Source organism: Onychomys torridus, chromosome 12 (genome assembly GCF_903995425.1).
Source record: "Onychomys torridus chromosome 12, mOncTor1.1, whole genome shotgun sequence".
Lineage (NCBI taxonomy): Eukaryota > Metazoa > Chordata > Mammalia > Rodentia > Cricetidae > Onychomys > Onychomys torridus.
This window is the reverse complement of record NC_050454.1, coordinates 66199128-66217343: the sequence shown is the minus strand read 5'-3', so window position 1 is coordinate 66217343 and position 18216 is coordinate 66199128. Positions and strand designations below refer to the sequence as shown.

The 18216-nt window shown below is 37.3% G+C and overlaps 1 protein-coding gene across 1 annotated transcript; it reads left to right on the top strand.

Moving 5' to 3' along the window:
• Positions 1 to 2388: 2388 nt before the first annotated feature.
• LOC118593886 (keratin-associated protein 6-3-like) lies at positions 2389 to 2777 on the top strand. The gene has a single exon (XM_036203463.1). It carries the CDS (start codon positions 2434 to 2436, stop codon positions 2656 to 2658), a length of 225 nt encoding a protein of 74 aa, XP_036059356.1. The 5' UTR covers positions 2389 to 2433; the 3' UTR covers positions 2659 to 2777.
• The last annotated feature ends 15439 nt before the right edge of the window (positions 2778 to 18216 follow it).

Sequence of the window (18216 nt, the reverse complement as noted above, 5' to 3'; positions counted from 1 at the left end):
TGTCATTTTTATATCTTTCCCTCTTTCTTTTTAGTGTAGATTCAATGATCTACCCATTTATCCTATTATTTCTTTATATTTTTTTCTCAGAGTAGATTCAGTGATCTACCTCATATCTATATTCCCCTTTTTCTTTTTTAAACAAAAACTCTATTTTTGGGTTTATTGTCAAGTCCTGTATCATTTGTCCATTCTCTGCATAATGGGAAAGGGCAGAGCTTGTCACAAGTCCTTGTTCAAGTCATCTGTCAGGCTGGATCATCTCAGCTAGCCATCTCAAAATTGTCCTAAGCAGTTTGTAATCCAAAGTCAGTCTTTTGGTGGTGTTAATCAGCTTCATGGCTTTATCATAATCCATGTTGAATTATCGTTGTGGGATCCTGTCATCATTTTGAAGATTCCAAAGTCACTGTTAGGCATGGTCATGCTTCCCTTTAGATTTTTTTTTTGCTTCCTCTTTGGTTTGGAGTAATCACAGTCTGATAAATGTCTGTCTCTTGGAACCATGAATGTTCTTCCCTAGAAGAGAAAATCTTCCCAGCACTTTCTCCCCACCATTTATCTTGCCAAATTTTTCCAAACTGACCTTTGCCAAGGCTTTTTTGTAACATTATGGTCCTGGCAAATCTTCTCTGAACAACCAGTAGTAGACCCTTTCTCCCAGGTAGCAGCATCACCGCAGTCACCAACACGATGAGAAGTACCCTGCAACTTGGAGCAGCAGTCACTGCTTCCATGGTCCCACTGCCACCGTTTGTGGTTTGGTCCAGGCTGAAGCTTCTCCTTAGCAAGACTTGTAGGCTGGCCTCAAACTCAGGATCCTCCTGCCTCTGCCTCCTTTAGCAAATCCTGCCAGTGTGCCACCACAACTGGCTGAGGGTAGCTCGAGTCTGAGCAGGAACTGGAAAGGCCACAGGCAAGTAGCTTTTTCAAGAATTCATACCACGAACATTGGGCACCAGATGTAACCTGAATATCAAAGAGTCTTATTAATGAAATCAAACCTGAGGGCAGTTATTGGGGTGAATACTGGAAGATCAGAGAAGCAGAACAACCCACAGCTTCCTCACCTTGCTAGTTCCTCAGTTCATATGTTTTACCATGATTTCCTATCACAGTTTTGGGAATGGGAGCCCCTTGATGAGGAGCTGATGAACAAATGAATGAAATAGCAATCAAAGTGTGGTTTTCATATGTTTTAGTTCTCTGTGGAGGGGTGGAAAGAGAATGTCTACTCTGTGATAATGTCTTTAGTATCTTATAAGGAAGCTACACTTAAGAAATGTCAAAAAAATGGTTGTCCTATGAGACTGGTCCAATGACAACACCAATGGACAAAACCATGCCATCATTGAGTTGGGAAATCTCACAAAGCCCCACCCACTCATGAAAAGCTACAATGGCTGCTGAGAGAGGGTGGTTCATTCTTTTTCATGGACCAGCCCCCTTGACATTATCCAGTGCCAGTGATCAGCATAAACACATATGCATGCAGCCAACACTAAATAGACCCAGAAGCTGGTATATATATCTATGCATATTCATACACACATAAAATAATAAAATATTAAAAAAAAATATTAACTCATGGGAAGGAGTCAGGGAACAGGAGGAGTTGAACACAGGGGAGAAGGTGGAGTGTAAAGGGTACAAATACAATACAATAAGCTCTCCAAAATAAAGGAAGAAAATAGAGAAAAATACATTGGTGACCTGGAAGTCATTGGAAGTGAAGATGCAGGGCTTCAGGAAAGTCTTAACTAAAATTGTGAACAAAGCGATATTCTGATAGGAAATGAGGATCTTAGTGTCATATAAAAGAAAGAAAAAGCAACAAAATTATGGAAAGAATTTAGCCAAAAGTAGACAAAGGGAACAAGAGCTCAAACATTTCTTTCTGAGGAAGTAGGCATCAAGGAAGATTCAGATTCTGGTCATTTTGATTTATCTGTGCACAGTCATTGCAATATGAACTAAAGAAAATTATCAGCAGAAAAATTTCATAGATACAGAAGGAATATAACTAACTAGAGGTATAAACAGACTAACTTAAAGGAGTGACAGAATCTTATTTGAAAAGAAATCTTTGGAGGCAAGACACAAGCATTTTATGTCATTTTGTATGGACTCTCAGTAGTTTCATATTTGGAATTTTAAGCAAGCCATCTCTGAACAACAGAGACTCCTGTGGCCAGAAGACTCATGATCTCAGCATTTAGAAATCCTGACACAGTGACAATCCTGTCTTGGACACATGGATGGCATGTTTGCTGACAGCGTACTTGTTTTTTATTTTAATGGTAATGAGTTTGGAGGACTCTGTGGTTTGCTTTACATGCCATTCAGGCCATATAAAAGGACCCACACCTGGTTTGCAGATTCACAATCCAGAAGCTCCTTGTCTGCCTCAAGAAAACTCCCATTCCTGACAGCATGTGCTACGGAAACTACTTTGGTGGCCTGGGCTATGGCTATGGTGGCCTAGGTTATGGCTATGGTGGCCTGGGCTATGGCTATGGTGGCCTGGGCTATGGCTATGGTGGCCTGGGCTATGGCTATGGTAGCCTAGGTTGTGGCTACGGCTGTGGCTGTGGCTCTCGATATGCATACAGCACCTATCGTCCATGCTGCTACGGAAGAATTTCTGGGATCTACTAAGAATTTAGGCTAGCTGTCTCATTTGGGGTCATTTGCTTATAAAAACCCAGGGCACTAATATGTAGGAAAATTTATAATTTTACTTTTCAATAAAGCTAAATTTCTTTCACATTATTTGCTGTTTATTGTATGTTTTCATTCTTCAGTGTCATTTGTGTATAATTTCTGTGTGTGTGTGTGTGTGTGTGTGTGTGTGTGTGTGTGTGAGAGAGAGAGAGAGAGAGAGAGAGAGAGAGAGAGAGAGAGAGAGAGAGAGATATCCTTGTGGTACTTTAGTAAAGTAAATAAGTAAATGCTATGACAAAACAGACAACCTCTGGTCTTTAATCACTATAACACTGTGGTTGGTTTGAGCCTCCTTTAAACAGAGGCCTGGAAGAGTTAAATGCAGGAAGGTACGACTGAACCTGTAAGGCTAAGATGGCTTATTTCCTCTGTTCAGATGTGGTCCTGAGACTTCATAAAACTTCTGACTTGAATTAATTTGCATAACTTGTCCAGTTTTATATAGGCTGAGGTAACCACATGACCATATACTCCAACATGACTGAATGAGAGTTGCCTATCGTCTGTGGCCTTTTCAAGAAGAACGATGTGCATCAGGGGGTTTTGTTTGTTTGTTTTTTTGTGGGGGAGGCATGATTATGTTTTAAAGATTTTTTTAAAAACTTTAAAAAAATGTCTATTGTGTATGTACCACATGTGGAAGCCAGAAAGAGTGCTGAATCCCCTGGAGCTGGAGCTACACATGGTCATGAACCAGCCACTGTGGTGCTAGGATTATAACTGAACTCAGGTCTTCTAGAAGAGCAAGTAGCAAGTGCCCTTAACTGCTAAGCAGTCTCTAACTCCAAAAAAAGGAGAAATTTTAAATAAAGAAGAAAGAACAATGTATAAAATTCACAATTTTTAGTAAAAATATAAATTTAGTATTTATAAAGATATCAATGTGGTGAATTGACACCTTTAGTCACAATGAGATGTGATTTTCAGAACAAGAGTGTAAAAGGTAAGTTAGTAATACTCTTCTCTTTCACTGACAACACATTTTTTACTAATCTTCACTTCTCTTTGAGCCCTGAACTCCCAGCATAAAGACGGGCTTCTATTCTGGACATGTTGAGAGCAGAAGCAATACTTCTTCTGGGCAGGTTAGTGGCATTCTCAGAAAGATCCCCTCACTGCACGGCTGAGGCCCTAAAGTTAAGTGAATTCATATTCTAAACAGAAGACATTTCTCAGGCTCTGCTCATTACCTCCTCTCAGAACAGATGTTGTGTGCCCTTGGTGACATCCAGTTTTAACTCCCTTCCTTCATTGGTATTCTGAGGAGAGGTTAAGAAATTCTCTGTAGAAAACAAAGAGGATCTGCAGGTGTTCCACCATCTCCTCCAAAGAAGGACATGAAGGTCTTGAATCACCCTTGTAATCAGGAACAGGGTTTCACAGATGTTAAAATATTCGTTAAAAAAAAAGGAAGCATGGTTCAATAGGAGCACTAGGTGTTTGTGCTCTGTTTCTTCCCTTCAGCCCTTTAGATGTACCCTCAATGCTATCCCTCTCAAGTGCATGGCCTAATTTTCTTTATTATATAAATATATACATATAGTATGTTGAATTTGTTTAGTGTTATTTGTATGCATATGATTTCAGGTCTGACCACTTGGTGTATTAGTGGTCTTGCCAATTAGCAGTCTTCTCCCAAGGAAGACTTGTAACACGAATCTTAAAAGATCTTATTATTAAAAAAAAGAAAAAAAAGAAAAACCCAGAGCCATACGTTGGGGTGAAAGCTGAAACATCAGAGAAGCAGAACAAGCCACAGCCAACCTCACCTTGCCAATTCCTCAGCCCATCCTGTTTCCATGAATCCTCAGACTAAAAGCCTCTGAGTCCTCACCCCTGAGGGTCTCAGCTAAACTCCTTAAAAGCCTTTAGTTCCTGGTTCTCATACCTTATATACCTTTCTGCTTCCTGCCATCACTTCCTGGGTTGGGATTAAAGGTGTGTGTCCTTCCCAAGCAAAGATGTGAGATTTCAAGTGCTGAGATTAAAGGTTTGTGTCACCACACCTGACCCTGTTCCCAGTGTGGCCTTGAACTTACAGATCCAGATGGATCTCTGCCTCCTGAGTGACAGGATTAAGTGTGTGTGCTACCATTGTCTGACCTCTATGTCTAATCTAGCAGTTGTTCTGGTCTCTGATCACCAGGAAAGCTTTATTAGGGTGCACAATACATTACCCACAAAGATTGTTTATCCTGTTCTTAGCATTTATTTACTGCCCATAGCTCTTTGTCTAGAGGTGGGATCCTATGTGATCTCTTCCTTCCATGTTAGCATATCTATTGGTGTTTTTGATCAGCTCTTGTGTAGGCAGCCATATTGTTGAGATATCATGGTTGAAGCTTCCAGTTCATTTCTAAGAGACACATTCTCACATGTATTTCTTGGTCATTTGGCTCCTTCAATCTTTTTGTCTGTCTTCTGCAGTGTTTCCTGAGCCTTTGGTATAGGAGTTGTAGATATATCCATTGTGTCTGGGAAGTTGTTCTCTGCATTTTGACAGACTGTGGTTTTCTCTAGTGGTCTCCATCTGTTGCAAAGAGAAGTTTCTTTGAGGAGAGGTAAGAGCTACACTTTTCAGTGAGTATAAGGATATTTTGAATGCAGCTAGGAATTACATTGGTTTGTTAAGTGGCAGGAATGGGTTCTCTCTTAAGAGTCATGACCTCAATAGTTGACTAGGTTTTCATTACTTCTGTTGAGTGGGCTTAATTCCAATTAGATGGTTGTTGATTATGTCAAGATATGAGTGCTGCTCTTGAACTCTTACGGCTTTTATGCATGCCGATCTTTGTTGTGGTCCATAGGTGTTACTTCTGGGTGGGACCATTGTCTGCTTTCTTCCTATGGCAGCTTCTATAGCACCTTTACATACTATGAAAGCTAGTCTTCAGAGAAGAGGATTTCATGTCATATCTAGCTTGGATTCTCTGAGTCCTGTGTCCCAAGTGTATGGTGTCATTAACAATAGGGACTTATCTTCACCTTCTAAGAGTTAACCAAGAAAAATAACAATAATCTATATTGTTTGAGGAATATCTTGAATTCATCTACAACTTGAAAGGGTGTTTCTTAAATGCCTGGTATTTAGGGTTTTTTTTAGATAATATATAACTCATGGGGGGATTATTGTCCAGCCAAGTGGGGTAACATCATAAAAAACATAAATATATGTATTTAGTTTAAATATGTGTATTTAAACTAGTTTATGTATTATACTAGTTTATGTACATTAAACTTAAATATGTGTATTTATACACATAAACTTCCACATATCATATGTAAATCAAGGCGAATAAAATATAATATGACTTCCTATGGCTTGTTGAAACATATTGTCATTTTATCCCTTCATTCCCTCTTCTTCTATATTGACCCTCCATCTCCTAATATTAACTGTTGAAAAATTACAATGTTGCCTAATTAGAAAAAACGATAATGATGGTACAATAAATAATTTTATCTCTATAATCTGTTCCTCCAAAGCCAGAATTTTATTGCTTTTTCTTAAACTATTGTTAACAACAATTTTACCAAATATTTAGCACTATATAATCTGAATCTTTTTTCTACCATCCACTGAAATTACACTCTCTATTTGCCATTTTAACCCAAAACCAATACAATACTTACATATTAGTATACACCTTTTACAATAATTTCGGTGTGGTCAGTGTTGCTGAGGTAAAATTTCAAAAGCATGGATGATTTCAACAGCCAAATGGTCATTTATCTCTTATGTGACTCTAGGTGGTCCACTAAGCATTTGTTCTTCTTTGTCATTCTGGGACCTTGTTAAAAGGACCACTCTCGAAGACATGTTGTGAAAAAGCTGGGTAAGATGGATTGCTGGGACATTTCTGATGTCTTGCCTGCATCTCTCTAGATGTCCTACGTATCACAGCAGCTCATATTCTTCAACCAAACTTACTAACAGTGGAGCCAAGAATATAAAATATCTGTGAGGGAAAGAAGAAAAAATAACAGCTGGGAATAATAATAAATAAAAATAAATGCTGTAGCTTCCTGTGCAGATGTAGATGCTGATCTGGTGAATGTTTCTTCTTGACACACTTATGATATGGGATGTGCTCCTTCCACAGCAGCTTCACTAATGTCCATTTAAGTGGTCTACCTCCTGTCATCTGAGCCTCTACTGCACTCCACTCTGCTCTTGGCTTGCCATCAACTCTATTTCCCTTCTGCTTCCTTCTCTGCCCACTCTTTGGTATTGCTTATGTAATCACAGCTTGTCTAAGCACAGTTCCCCAAGTGAGTATTACAAGCAAAACTCCAGGCTACTGAGAAGGAAAGACAAATGGATTTTTTTCTCTGTGCTTGATGAGAAATGATGAAATGAGGGGAATATTACTGACACCTGCCACAGAGTACTTGTCACATGAAAATTTCTCTTCAATATCCTGGACCAATATAAACTCATTTGCTTCTTTTTTCACAGCACAGGAACAACTTTAAATATCATTTTTATTACAAAGACAAGGATATTCAGGGATAAGTTTAAGGTATAGTGGCCTAGAGTAATCATATTGGTCAGTATTTCAGTTCTTTGTTGGTGGGCAAAGCCACATCTACGCGTGCATCTTCTGATAGATGGTGCAGACAACGTGGCCTCCACTGGACACTAACATATTTCTGTGTCTCATATTTATTTCCATCATATAGCAACTTGTCCTGTTTTCTGCTATCTGTCACTTGCCACCAATATGATCCCTAACTCAGGGTATTGAAAGCTATGGTGCTGGGTCTCCTATGCTTACATTCATCATGTAGACAACCAATTTAAACACTAGAGCTTCAGAACTCCTCTGTCACCTCATCACCTCTGCTCCACTTTAACATGTCATTCTAATCCAGGCTTAACATGAAATAGTGCAATTTCCTGAAGCCAATGCTCAGATCCCTAAACCTCCAATCTTCTAGTTCCTTACACTTCTATTGCAGCGAAGTCATTTTGCCCACATAATCAAGATTTATTACTCCTTCCCTGCCTCCCCTCCTTAAGAAAGTCTGCCTTGTTCTTCACTCACATCCTACATGCTCAGTAGTTTACATCTAAGTGTTCTAGGATTACTATTAACAGTGTCACCTTTGGCAGCCAATGCACCCATTTGGTAACTAATCTGCACCGCTTACTATATATCCTGTTTGTCTTACCAATCATGTTTATTTTACTAAGCTCTTTTCTCCTTCTATCATTTAATATTTTCAGTGATAATTTGTACATTAATTAGAGTAGCACTGTACCCTCAAGCCCCTCTTAGCTGTTGCCAGAGAGTTTCAGAGCTGTGGAGTAACACCTCTGCACAATTGCAGTATTCTCCTTCTAACTGAGTCTTAGGGACTGCCTGGTGCACCTTTTATTTATGTTCTTTCCTGTCCCCTCACCGCCATCCCTCAAGCTGCTTGTTCGAGACTTTCATCCTCCTCTGCTCACAACACTTGCCTCTTGTTTTTTGAAGAGTATTAAATCTACCACAGGAGAATCTTATCAACTTTCTTCCCTCACACTTATCTACATTTGAACCTATCTTTTGGGGATTTACCTCAGTCTCAGTGGAAACCATCACATACCCTCTCCTATCAAAAAAAAAGAGAGAAAGAAAGAAAGAAAGAAAAAAAGAAAAAGAAAAAAGACAGAAAATCTTTCCTCTGCTGTTCGTTCGATGCCAACGCCTTCAACACCTGGCTTGAAAAATTACACTGTCTACAGTATTTTTCACATCTGTTTTCCCCCTACTGTCACTTTGCCTTTGGTCTGAAAACATGCTCAAGTCTTTCAGTATTGAAAATCCTGTTTCAATACCAGATCACTTGCTCCAAATTTAAACCTAAGGCTGAAAATGACTTTTTCGCACTGTCTCTATTGGGGCTCTCTTTTTCTTGTCTCTTGTTCTCACTGTAACTTATGAATATCCTCACTTCTCTTGATATGACTTATGGTCCTTTGTATGGCCTTTGGTACTGATGACCACTATCTTCAGTATTGTTTCTTTGCTTCCATTATGTTTCCAGTCAGTTTCTCTCTTCTTCTTGTTTCTATTGGTGAGATAAATAGCATGACCAAAATCAGTGTAGGGAGAAAATGTTTAGTTGGTTTACATATCCTAGGTCACAGTCTATAGAGGGAATCTATAGTGGGTAGCATTTCCAGCTTTGACCTGAAAGTACTACCCCCATTGAGCCTTCTGGTAACTGTCACACCTATGAGGCTGGCTGAGAGAGGATCCCTTAAGACCCAAGATTCAGATGTGCTGGCTTTTTTTGGTTCACAGATTATGTTTTGTTAAAATCAGTGTTCTACATGGTGGTACTACTATTATTGCTGCCAGTTGCCTCCAATCTCGCATCAGTTTGTATATTCATGTAATCATGGCACAGTCCACGCACTTGTTAAAATCTGAAACCTAGCTCCTTTGGCACATCTCGTCTCAGAACTCATTTTCTCCAGCCCTAGCTCTGCTGCATTACTTCATATCAACTTTCTCTGTGGCCACAGTTTGCATCTTTACTCCACACTCAGCGGATGGTGTTCTTCTCATTACCAGAAGATCTCAAAGGGGGAGAAAAGGATACCTCATGCCATAGTGGATTGTGTCTCTTCTTGCACATGCCTACACTTTTATTCCTTATTATAAGTTGAATTTCTTTTTACAGAGTATCTTTGGAAAAAAATCTGTCTCTGAATCAATTTCAACCTTTATAGTCAGTTAGTGAAATAATTTACTGGACCCATTATGAATATATCTAGTTAATTAAAATATATTGAGAAAAACTAAACATTTGAATGCTTCATTTATCCAGACAGAGAAACAGATCAATGGTTGTAGAAATATTTTTAGAGTCAAATGTACCTACACATAAAATGAAAACTAACAGAACATAAATCCAACACCACATAACTGGGCAGACTTGATTGCTCTATTTGGTATGATGAAGCCCATTATTTAAATGATCTTTATCTGATTTATTCAAACTGCAAAATTGGAGCTATGCCTATCTCTTATAGTTTAGAATATTTAATGAGATAAAAAAGAAAACAGTGTTCCTGGTATCTTATTTGTCCTGTATTCTTGAACACTGACAAATAATTTTAATGAATTCAGAGCCACTGGGGCAATGAGGCTTGTATTACACTTGACAATCAGCTCTACTATACCCTCCATGCTGAATGACAGATAAATGTGGATGTAATGAATGCTATGTTCATGGGAAAGGTGAGATGCATGGGTGATCACACTTCAAGTTTTATAGCATATTATTAAACAATATTGTACAAATACATACATGGTGTTTCAAGTGTCCTACTTCTTAAATCAAAGAACAATTTCATTTTTTTTCAAGAATGAGGCTACTAAGAAAGTGATGACTGACTGAAAGAATACTATGAATAAATTCCATCAAGGTCTATAGTGTGGAGCCTCTAGAGAGACTTGCCAGAAAGAATATTCTTAGTAAAATTTAGGGTTGTAAAAATAGTAACTAGGTTAGAAAGAGACAGGCCTTTTTTCATATCAGAGTGTAAGAATATGAAGGAATATTTTGAAGAATTCAGTGGAAATTTCATTACAATAAAACTGTGGGCTAGATATTTCATAATTGAATTTATTTTCCCCCTAAACACTTCCTTTTTATGTTATTTCTTTAACACTAAAAGAAAAAGATGTCTGTTTCTTCTGCTGATTGTTTCTTTATTGTACAGAACAAATTCATTCTTGTGTAGTCCTGTTTGTTGACACTTTGGTTAGTTCCCATGATATTGGCGTTCTATTAAAAAACTTAATTTTTGAAAAAGGAGGCAAAAACATACAAAGGAAAAAAGATAACCTATTCAACAAATGGTACTGAAAAAGCTGGATTTCTCCTGCAGGAGGATGAAATATATTCTTAAGTTTCACCTTGTACAAAAATCAATTCAAAATGGATCAAAAACCTTAATTTAAAAGGTGAAACACTATAGCTTCTAGCAAAACATAAGAATACCCTTCAAGGTGTTGGGGTAGGGAAGGTCTTTTTAAATAGAACATCAGTAGCATCAGAACTAACCCCAAATATCTACGCTATCATAGATGTTACAGTTTTGATGGTGATAATACATAAAAATATATTTCATTGTGAAAGAGTAAATCTAATGTGAACATGCAGCTTCTGAGTGACTACTCTACATCTATAGAAACACAATAAGTAGTCTTCAGTTCATGTCTGGTTAATTCAGCCTGTGAAGTAGCTTTTTTTGTTTTGTTTTGTTTTTGCAACCTTTTTTTAACAATATAGCTTAAAATAAATGTAAAATAAACACACAGCAGTATCTTTACTTAAAACTAAGTGCTTCTCTCTGAAATCCTTCTAATAACCTTTCTTTAAGTTGCTTTATGTAAATATACTTAAAGTTTACTAAAGAATACAAGCTGTTTAATCATAGCTGTCCAAACACCTGCGTCTTACTTTCTTCTTGATGTTGAGGTCCAGGAGCATGAGGTAATGCTCTTATCTAAAGGTGCAATTATACAAATAAAAATGACCACAACACATTCATAACCTTTTGGATGTCTTTGAGCAACAAAGCATTGTCAGCATTACTGGAAACCTAAATAGAAATTATATGTGCCCATCACCATTTCATACAGAATGCTGGTGCCTGTGACTTTAATCTCTCCTTAAATGCCTGTAGATTTAGGTCACATTGGTAAAATCCATGCCAAGTAGTCAATATGTGTTAACAGGTGAGAGAGCAGACTAACTGGTTTGTTGAGGAAGAATTCTGGTCTCAATACATCTAATTTTTGTCAGATTACACTTTGTGTGCCCAGACTAATATGTTTTCCATTGTAAAATACTTCTGTGATCTCAGTTTTTATCTTAACAGCCTACTTAAGATAGATTTACAAGAGTAATGGCTTTGGAGTGTATATGACCACCATCTTTACACAGAACAGTTTTATCACTTTAGGCACATGAAATTACCGGCAGAATTTTGCTGTAATAATTAGGTAACGACGACTTATCCAATATAAGTACTCCTTCGTCTAAAATGTTGTCATAGATTATTTAATTTCAGATGAAATTTCATTAAATCATCATCCATCCATTCATCATCTGTCCATTCTTTAATCTAGCCAACAAATATTTCAGTGCTTATTTGTTATGGGCACTTTGCATGGCAATGCAGTATGAAGAGTGGGAAAAGATCCATGCCCTGGAGCTCATAGTTTCTTATGTGAGAAAAAATCATATATGCATGTAATTAGAGAAACATGTTGGAGTGTCACATTGTAGATGTGCTGGATCTTGCAAAAGAATGAAACAATACGTTAAATACAAGAGGAAGTACTCAAGTCACAAGAGTCTGAGGGAAGTGAGTCTATGGATTGCTTTATCCAGTGCAGGCATGATCTTTAAGTTAAAGAAAATGACTCATGCTCCTTGAAGAAAACATTGCTTCCTGAGGCACCTGCCATTGGAGCAGCTGGCTGGTAGACTCCGTTTGGGTGGCTGTGGCTATAGTGGTCCTGTTACAATGGCTGTTCTTATTCTCACTGACATTGGTCTTATTGACACTACTGAGGAGCGCCAGCTCCTGGCAGATCTGTAGAGTCATTTCCTATAATGTTATAGTAGTTTCCATTGTTTATAACCCATATGCATTATCAAAAGTGGACACTTTCATTAAATTATCTTACAACACAATTTACAGACTGAAGATCAAGCCAAGTATCTCAGCATTTTTATTATTTGTGTGAAATTGTACTATTCTCGTAAGTCTTATGTTTCCAATTAAAATTATTTACGTGAGCGTATTGGTATATAATTCAGTTGGAGGAGGGCTTGTTTAGCATAGACAAAGCTGTAGGTTCCATCTGCCATAAAATTTAAACCAGTTGTGCTGGTGCATGCAATAGTCCTAGAACTCTGGAAGTGGAGGTAGAAGCATCACAAATTCAAGGCCATCCTTGGCTACACAGCAACTTTAAGGTCAGCTTGAGAACTAGAGACCACGTCTCAAAGACCAAACCAAACTAAACTAAACACTATTTATGTGAGAAAGTTCTTTTTCAAATCCCACAATTTTACAAGTATGGCTTTGATATTATTCACATTTCTTTACTGTAATAATTTCCCTTATTATCTTTATGTGTGAATCTGTGTGATTAATATTACTATAAACTCAATGTCAATTTTTAAAAATCAGATATGTATTCATGAAATTCTTTTATGTACTAGTTAACATATATATAGCTTATATAGGTTACAGCTATATATAAAGAGAAGGAATATGAGCCCTACGAAAATAGATAGATAGATACATATATACATACATATATTTATATAGATACATAAGGTGAATATTGTCTTACTAGGAAAATACTATTACTCTATTAGATAATTATAATACAATAGTTGTTGTTCTTTGAATAGTGTCATGGGCTGTGGGAGGTTGTACTTTCCTGGGAGAACTGATATCCAGTAATAAGTAGTTGCCTAGAAGTTTGGTAGATGAAGAACTTGAATTCTGTGTGTGTGTGATTACACATTCACACCAACATTGTCATGCATACACTAATCTATAAGATTGGAGATGGGGGGAAATAATAGATAAAGGAGAAAACACTAGCTGAAGTAACTGAAGATTTTAATACGAATGGGCTTGAGAAGATACAGTGCAGGAGGGAGGGAGAGAGAGAAGAGAGAGGGGGAGAGATAATGAATGTAGCTATTAGAAGCTAAGTTTGATGCTCTCATAGGCTGACCTCCTTTTTAATTGAAATTTGATTTTTTTCATACAATGTATTATGATTGTGGTTTTTTCTCTTCCAACTACACCAAAGATTATCCCCACTTCTCCACCCACAGCCTTTCTTTCTCTCTCATTAGAATACAAACAGGCATCAATAATAATAATAATAATAATAATAATAATAATAATAATAATAAAGTTAAAGAACAAGCAAACAAACTAGAATAGAACAAAATAAACAAACAAGCAGCATAAGGAAAATATGCAAAGAAACTATAATAGAAACATAGACCGAGAGATGTAACACGAATCTTAAAATGTCTTATTAATAGAAAACACTTGGAGGAAGGCCAAATGTAAGATGAATCTTAAATGGTATTATTAATAAAAAAAAACTCAGAGTCAGATATTGGGGTAAATTCTGAAAGATCAGAGAAACAGAACAAGCCAGAGCTAACTTTACCTCGCTGACTTCTCAGCCAATCCTGCTTCCTCAAACTGGAAGTCTCTGTGTCCTCATCCCAATGGATCTCAGCTGAACTGCTGCTAAAAGCCTAAAAGCTTAAAAGCCTCTAGTTCCTGGACCTCACGCCTTATACCCCTTTCTGCTTCCTGCCATTACTTCCTGGGATTAAAAGTGTGTGTCACCATGCCTGGCTTTTTCCAGTGTGGCCTTGAACTCACAGAGATCTGGATTGATCTCTGCCTCCCAAGTGATAGGATTAAACAAGTGTGTGCTACCATTTTTTCTGGCCCCAGATATGTTTCTATCTAGTGGCTATTCTGTTCTCTGCCCCCAGATATGTTTATTAGGGTACACAATATATTGGGGAACATAATATCACTACAGAGAGACACATGTTCACACAGACAGGAATCCCATAAAAATACAAAGTCGAGCCGGGAGGTGGTGGCACATGCCTTTAGTCCCAGCACCCGAGAGATAGAGACAGGCAGATCTCTGTGAGTTAGAGGTCAGCCTGGTCTACAGAGCAAGATCCAGGACAGGCACCAAAACTACACAGAGAAACCATGTCTCGAAAAAACAAACAAACAAACAAAATACAAAAGTGGAAACCATAATGTATGTGCAAATGACCTGCATGAGAAAAAGAACAACACAAAAGCCCTGACAAAGCATTCCAAGACAAAGACCCTCCATAATGTAACTGGATTCATTTTGTGTGGCTGTCTACTGCTGGACATGGAGGATGGCCTGAATAATGGTTTGTATTCAGTGAGACTCCACTGGAGAAAACTAAGTTTTCATTTGCAACTGGTTATCTATTGGAAACAACTTTTGGGTCAGGGCTGAGGGCTTGTTTCTACATCTGTTGGCACTTGGACCTCCTTTGACCCAGAAACATGTAAGAGAGCTGCACATACTGCCACAGTCTCTGTGAGTTCATATGTATGTTGGTCCTGTATTTAGAAAACCTGCTTTTCTTGATTTCCTCTACCACCTCTTAAAATCTTCCTGCCTTATCTTTTGCAGGGTTCTGAGCAGTCAGGGAGGGGAATTGATGGAGACATTCCATTTATGACTGAGTGTTCCAAAGTCTCTCACTTTCTCCACATTTTCTGGCTGTTGGTCTCTGTATTTATTTCCATCTACTGCTAGAGGAAGATTCTCTGATGATGGCTTGGCAAGTACTTTTTGGGTATCCTCTAGTTCCCCAGCCTATGTAGTCTCAGGTTCTTGGTCATGTAAGCAATGTTGGGGATGAGTTCTATCACATGGAATGGGCTTTAAACTCAATCAGATATTGGTTGATTAGTCCCACACACTTTGTGACACTACTGTACCAGTACAACTTGCAGGTAGGTCACTATTGTATATTGAAGGATTTGTGGCTGAGTTGGTATTTATGTTTCCCATTTGGTAGTGTGCAGATTACCTTCCAGCATCATGAACACTAGTCAGTAGGGGTGAAGGCTCTGAGTAGGCACCAGCTTGACCTCTCCATGTTTGTGTAGAGGCTGTCTTCAACAACAGGATCTTACCATCAGCTTTTAGAAAACAACCCATAGAGAGGCTGGCCTCCCAATTTCTGGTATGGAACACACACTTTTCTAGAGTGAGAATCTGAAGAATCACTTCAAAAAACAAGACAGACTATTACAAACACATATTAATCTTGCCATTTCCCATAGTCCTTCAGCTTTAACATAATCATGAAGTTATTCTCACCCTGTTTTACTACCCAGATTTTGGGATTATATAACTAATTCCAGATATGGAATATGGGAGATAAGCCATTGTTGGGAGCCATTTTATTGTTTGCTTTAAATTTTGATGAGATTAAAGCTGAAAAAGTCTTGACTAGATTCTTGGACATGTAGTACAAATAATTAATTTAGAAAATTGAAATATTCACTAACAGTGCCAATGCTACATCCTGCTTAAGTTTTGGGGATGTTGACATTGCATTGATGGACACATGCTTTTTAAGACAAAAGTGGCCTTATCTTGTGGCCTTACCTGGTTGGTCAGGATGCTATAGTGTATTCTGTTAGCACTGTAAGGAAGTTGTCATGATCTGCTACCATAAAACAACGAGCTTATGTAAATTCCTGTGTTTTGATTCTTGCCTTGAACACAGCTTTCTAATTAAGAGTCTCACATTCCATACAGGAACAGAGTAAGTTAATTACAATAAGTTCCAGCCTTTTGATCACTTTGCAACATGGTTTCTCAGGGTAAATTGACAAACTAGTCTCTGATTATTATTTCATTTTCCATATAAAAAGAGATGATAAACTGACAAAGTAGACTGATTATTTCCATTTCCCAGTGAAGTAATTTGTCTGTGCAAATTAATACAATAATCTAACTATAATTTAAATTATCTTGTAAGTTAAATATAGTAATAATTGATGAATCACACAAATACAAATGTTGTAATCCTGCAGCAATGATTTATTATATATTAGCATATAGACACTGGGTTTTATAGATGATAAACCATTATAGAAATACATTTTTCTAAAGTTATTTTCATTCTTTTATTTAACATTAAAAAGTTGAAACAAAAAGACAAACACATATCCAATCCCCTTCCATACATTGGTAAAATTCACAAATAAAACTCTATGACAAAAACCACAGTCATAAACTGGGGCACCATATTTTAATAACTTGTTATTTTAATAATTTTTACTGCACCATTTTCTTTTGTTATTATATGTTAATAGCTCATGCAGTGAACTGTTTCTTGCAAAAATTTTTGATATTTAAAAATGTGTATAAATTCATACTGTGAAATAGATTGTACTCTATGAGTAAAATTATGAAGAATTAGCAACATTTTATATTTTATTATCTAATGCAATAAAATAGGATATCATTGTTCATTATATTATTCAAAATTTTATTTGTTCATCGGTGTCACTTATATCTATTGCTATATCTTGTTCTCTTTGACAAGATTTTGAAATTGAAATCAGCAACTATTCAATTACACTTGCAAAGAACTGTTGACACTACATGAGTAGCGTGTTTACCCAGATACGGTCCACTGCACAGCTACCTGTATAATTATACACTTTTTTGTCCTTTCAGATGGCTGAACTTATTTTCTTGTGATTTTTTGTTGTTTAACACACTTTCATCATGTTTCCATTTTTCTTTCTCTTCTCTTTTCTTATTTATTTGTTTACCCTTCTTTCTTTTTGTTCTTTCTTATTTGACAAAGTCTTAGTGGGTAGGCAGACCTTACAATCACCATCTTGCAAGCTCAGCCACCCAATTGCTGGGGCTTTATCTGGCTGTCTGTGGATTTTGTGGCATGCAATTCCCTAAGGCATTCTGTCATTTCTACATGCAGTGAAGGTTTCAGTAACAGGTTATTGTCAGAACTTTTTCCATGTTTCAATGTTCATGGATAAAGCATACACATGATTTGTACATTCATGACAAAACCTGTGAAAGAAATAACATAAATATTTAACAGGCTTCTTAAGTCAAAGTTATCATCTTGGATAACATAGAAATAATGACTTACTTTCCCTATAGCAGTAAAGCTGTAAAGATATTAAATAGCATAAAGCTATTTTATAGTTTATTGTTATTGCCAATGAAATTTGTGTGCAAAGAAAATTATCTATATATTTAATAGAAGATAGTTTCATGATCTCCATTCATAGAAAATTAATGTGTTTTGCTTTTAATGACTGTATTTCATAAATACTCTAATTCAGTGTTGGTTATAAGATTTATGGCCTGATGTAACATCATGGTTAGAAAGAAGCAAAACTATTGGAACTCATGAAAGTTGGATCAATGGCTATGGAGCCTGCATGGGACTGGAATAGATCCTCTGCATGGGGAAACAGTTGTGTAGCTTGATTTGCTTGGGGAGCCCCCTGGTGGTAGAATTAGAATCCATCCCTGGTGCATGAGGGGGCTTTTTGGATCCCATTACCTATGATGGAACACCTTGTGGAGCCTTGAGGCGGGGGTGTGGTGGTGGTGGGGGCTTGGGCTTGCTTCTTCTGGATGTGCCTCCCTCTGGGAAGCCTTGCCTTCTTATGGGGAGGTATAGAGTGGGTGGAGGGTCAGTTGTGGGGAAAGGCTGGAGGTGCTGGAGGAGGGAAGAGGGGATCTCTGATTGGTATGTAAAATGAAAAAATTTCTAAATAAAAATGAAAAAAGAAAGAAACAAAACATATTTTGTTAATGAAAATATCAATTCAATTGGATGTTATGTTGGTCATGGAGAAACAGAATGTCCAACTGT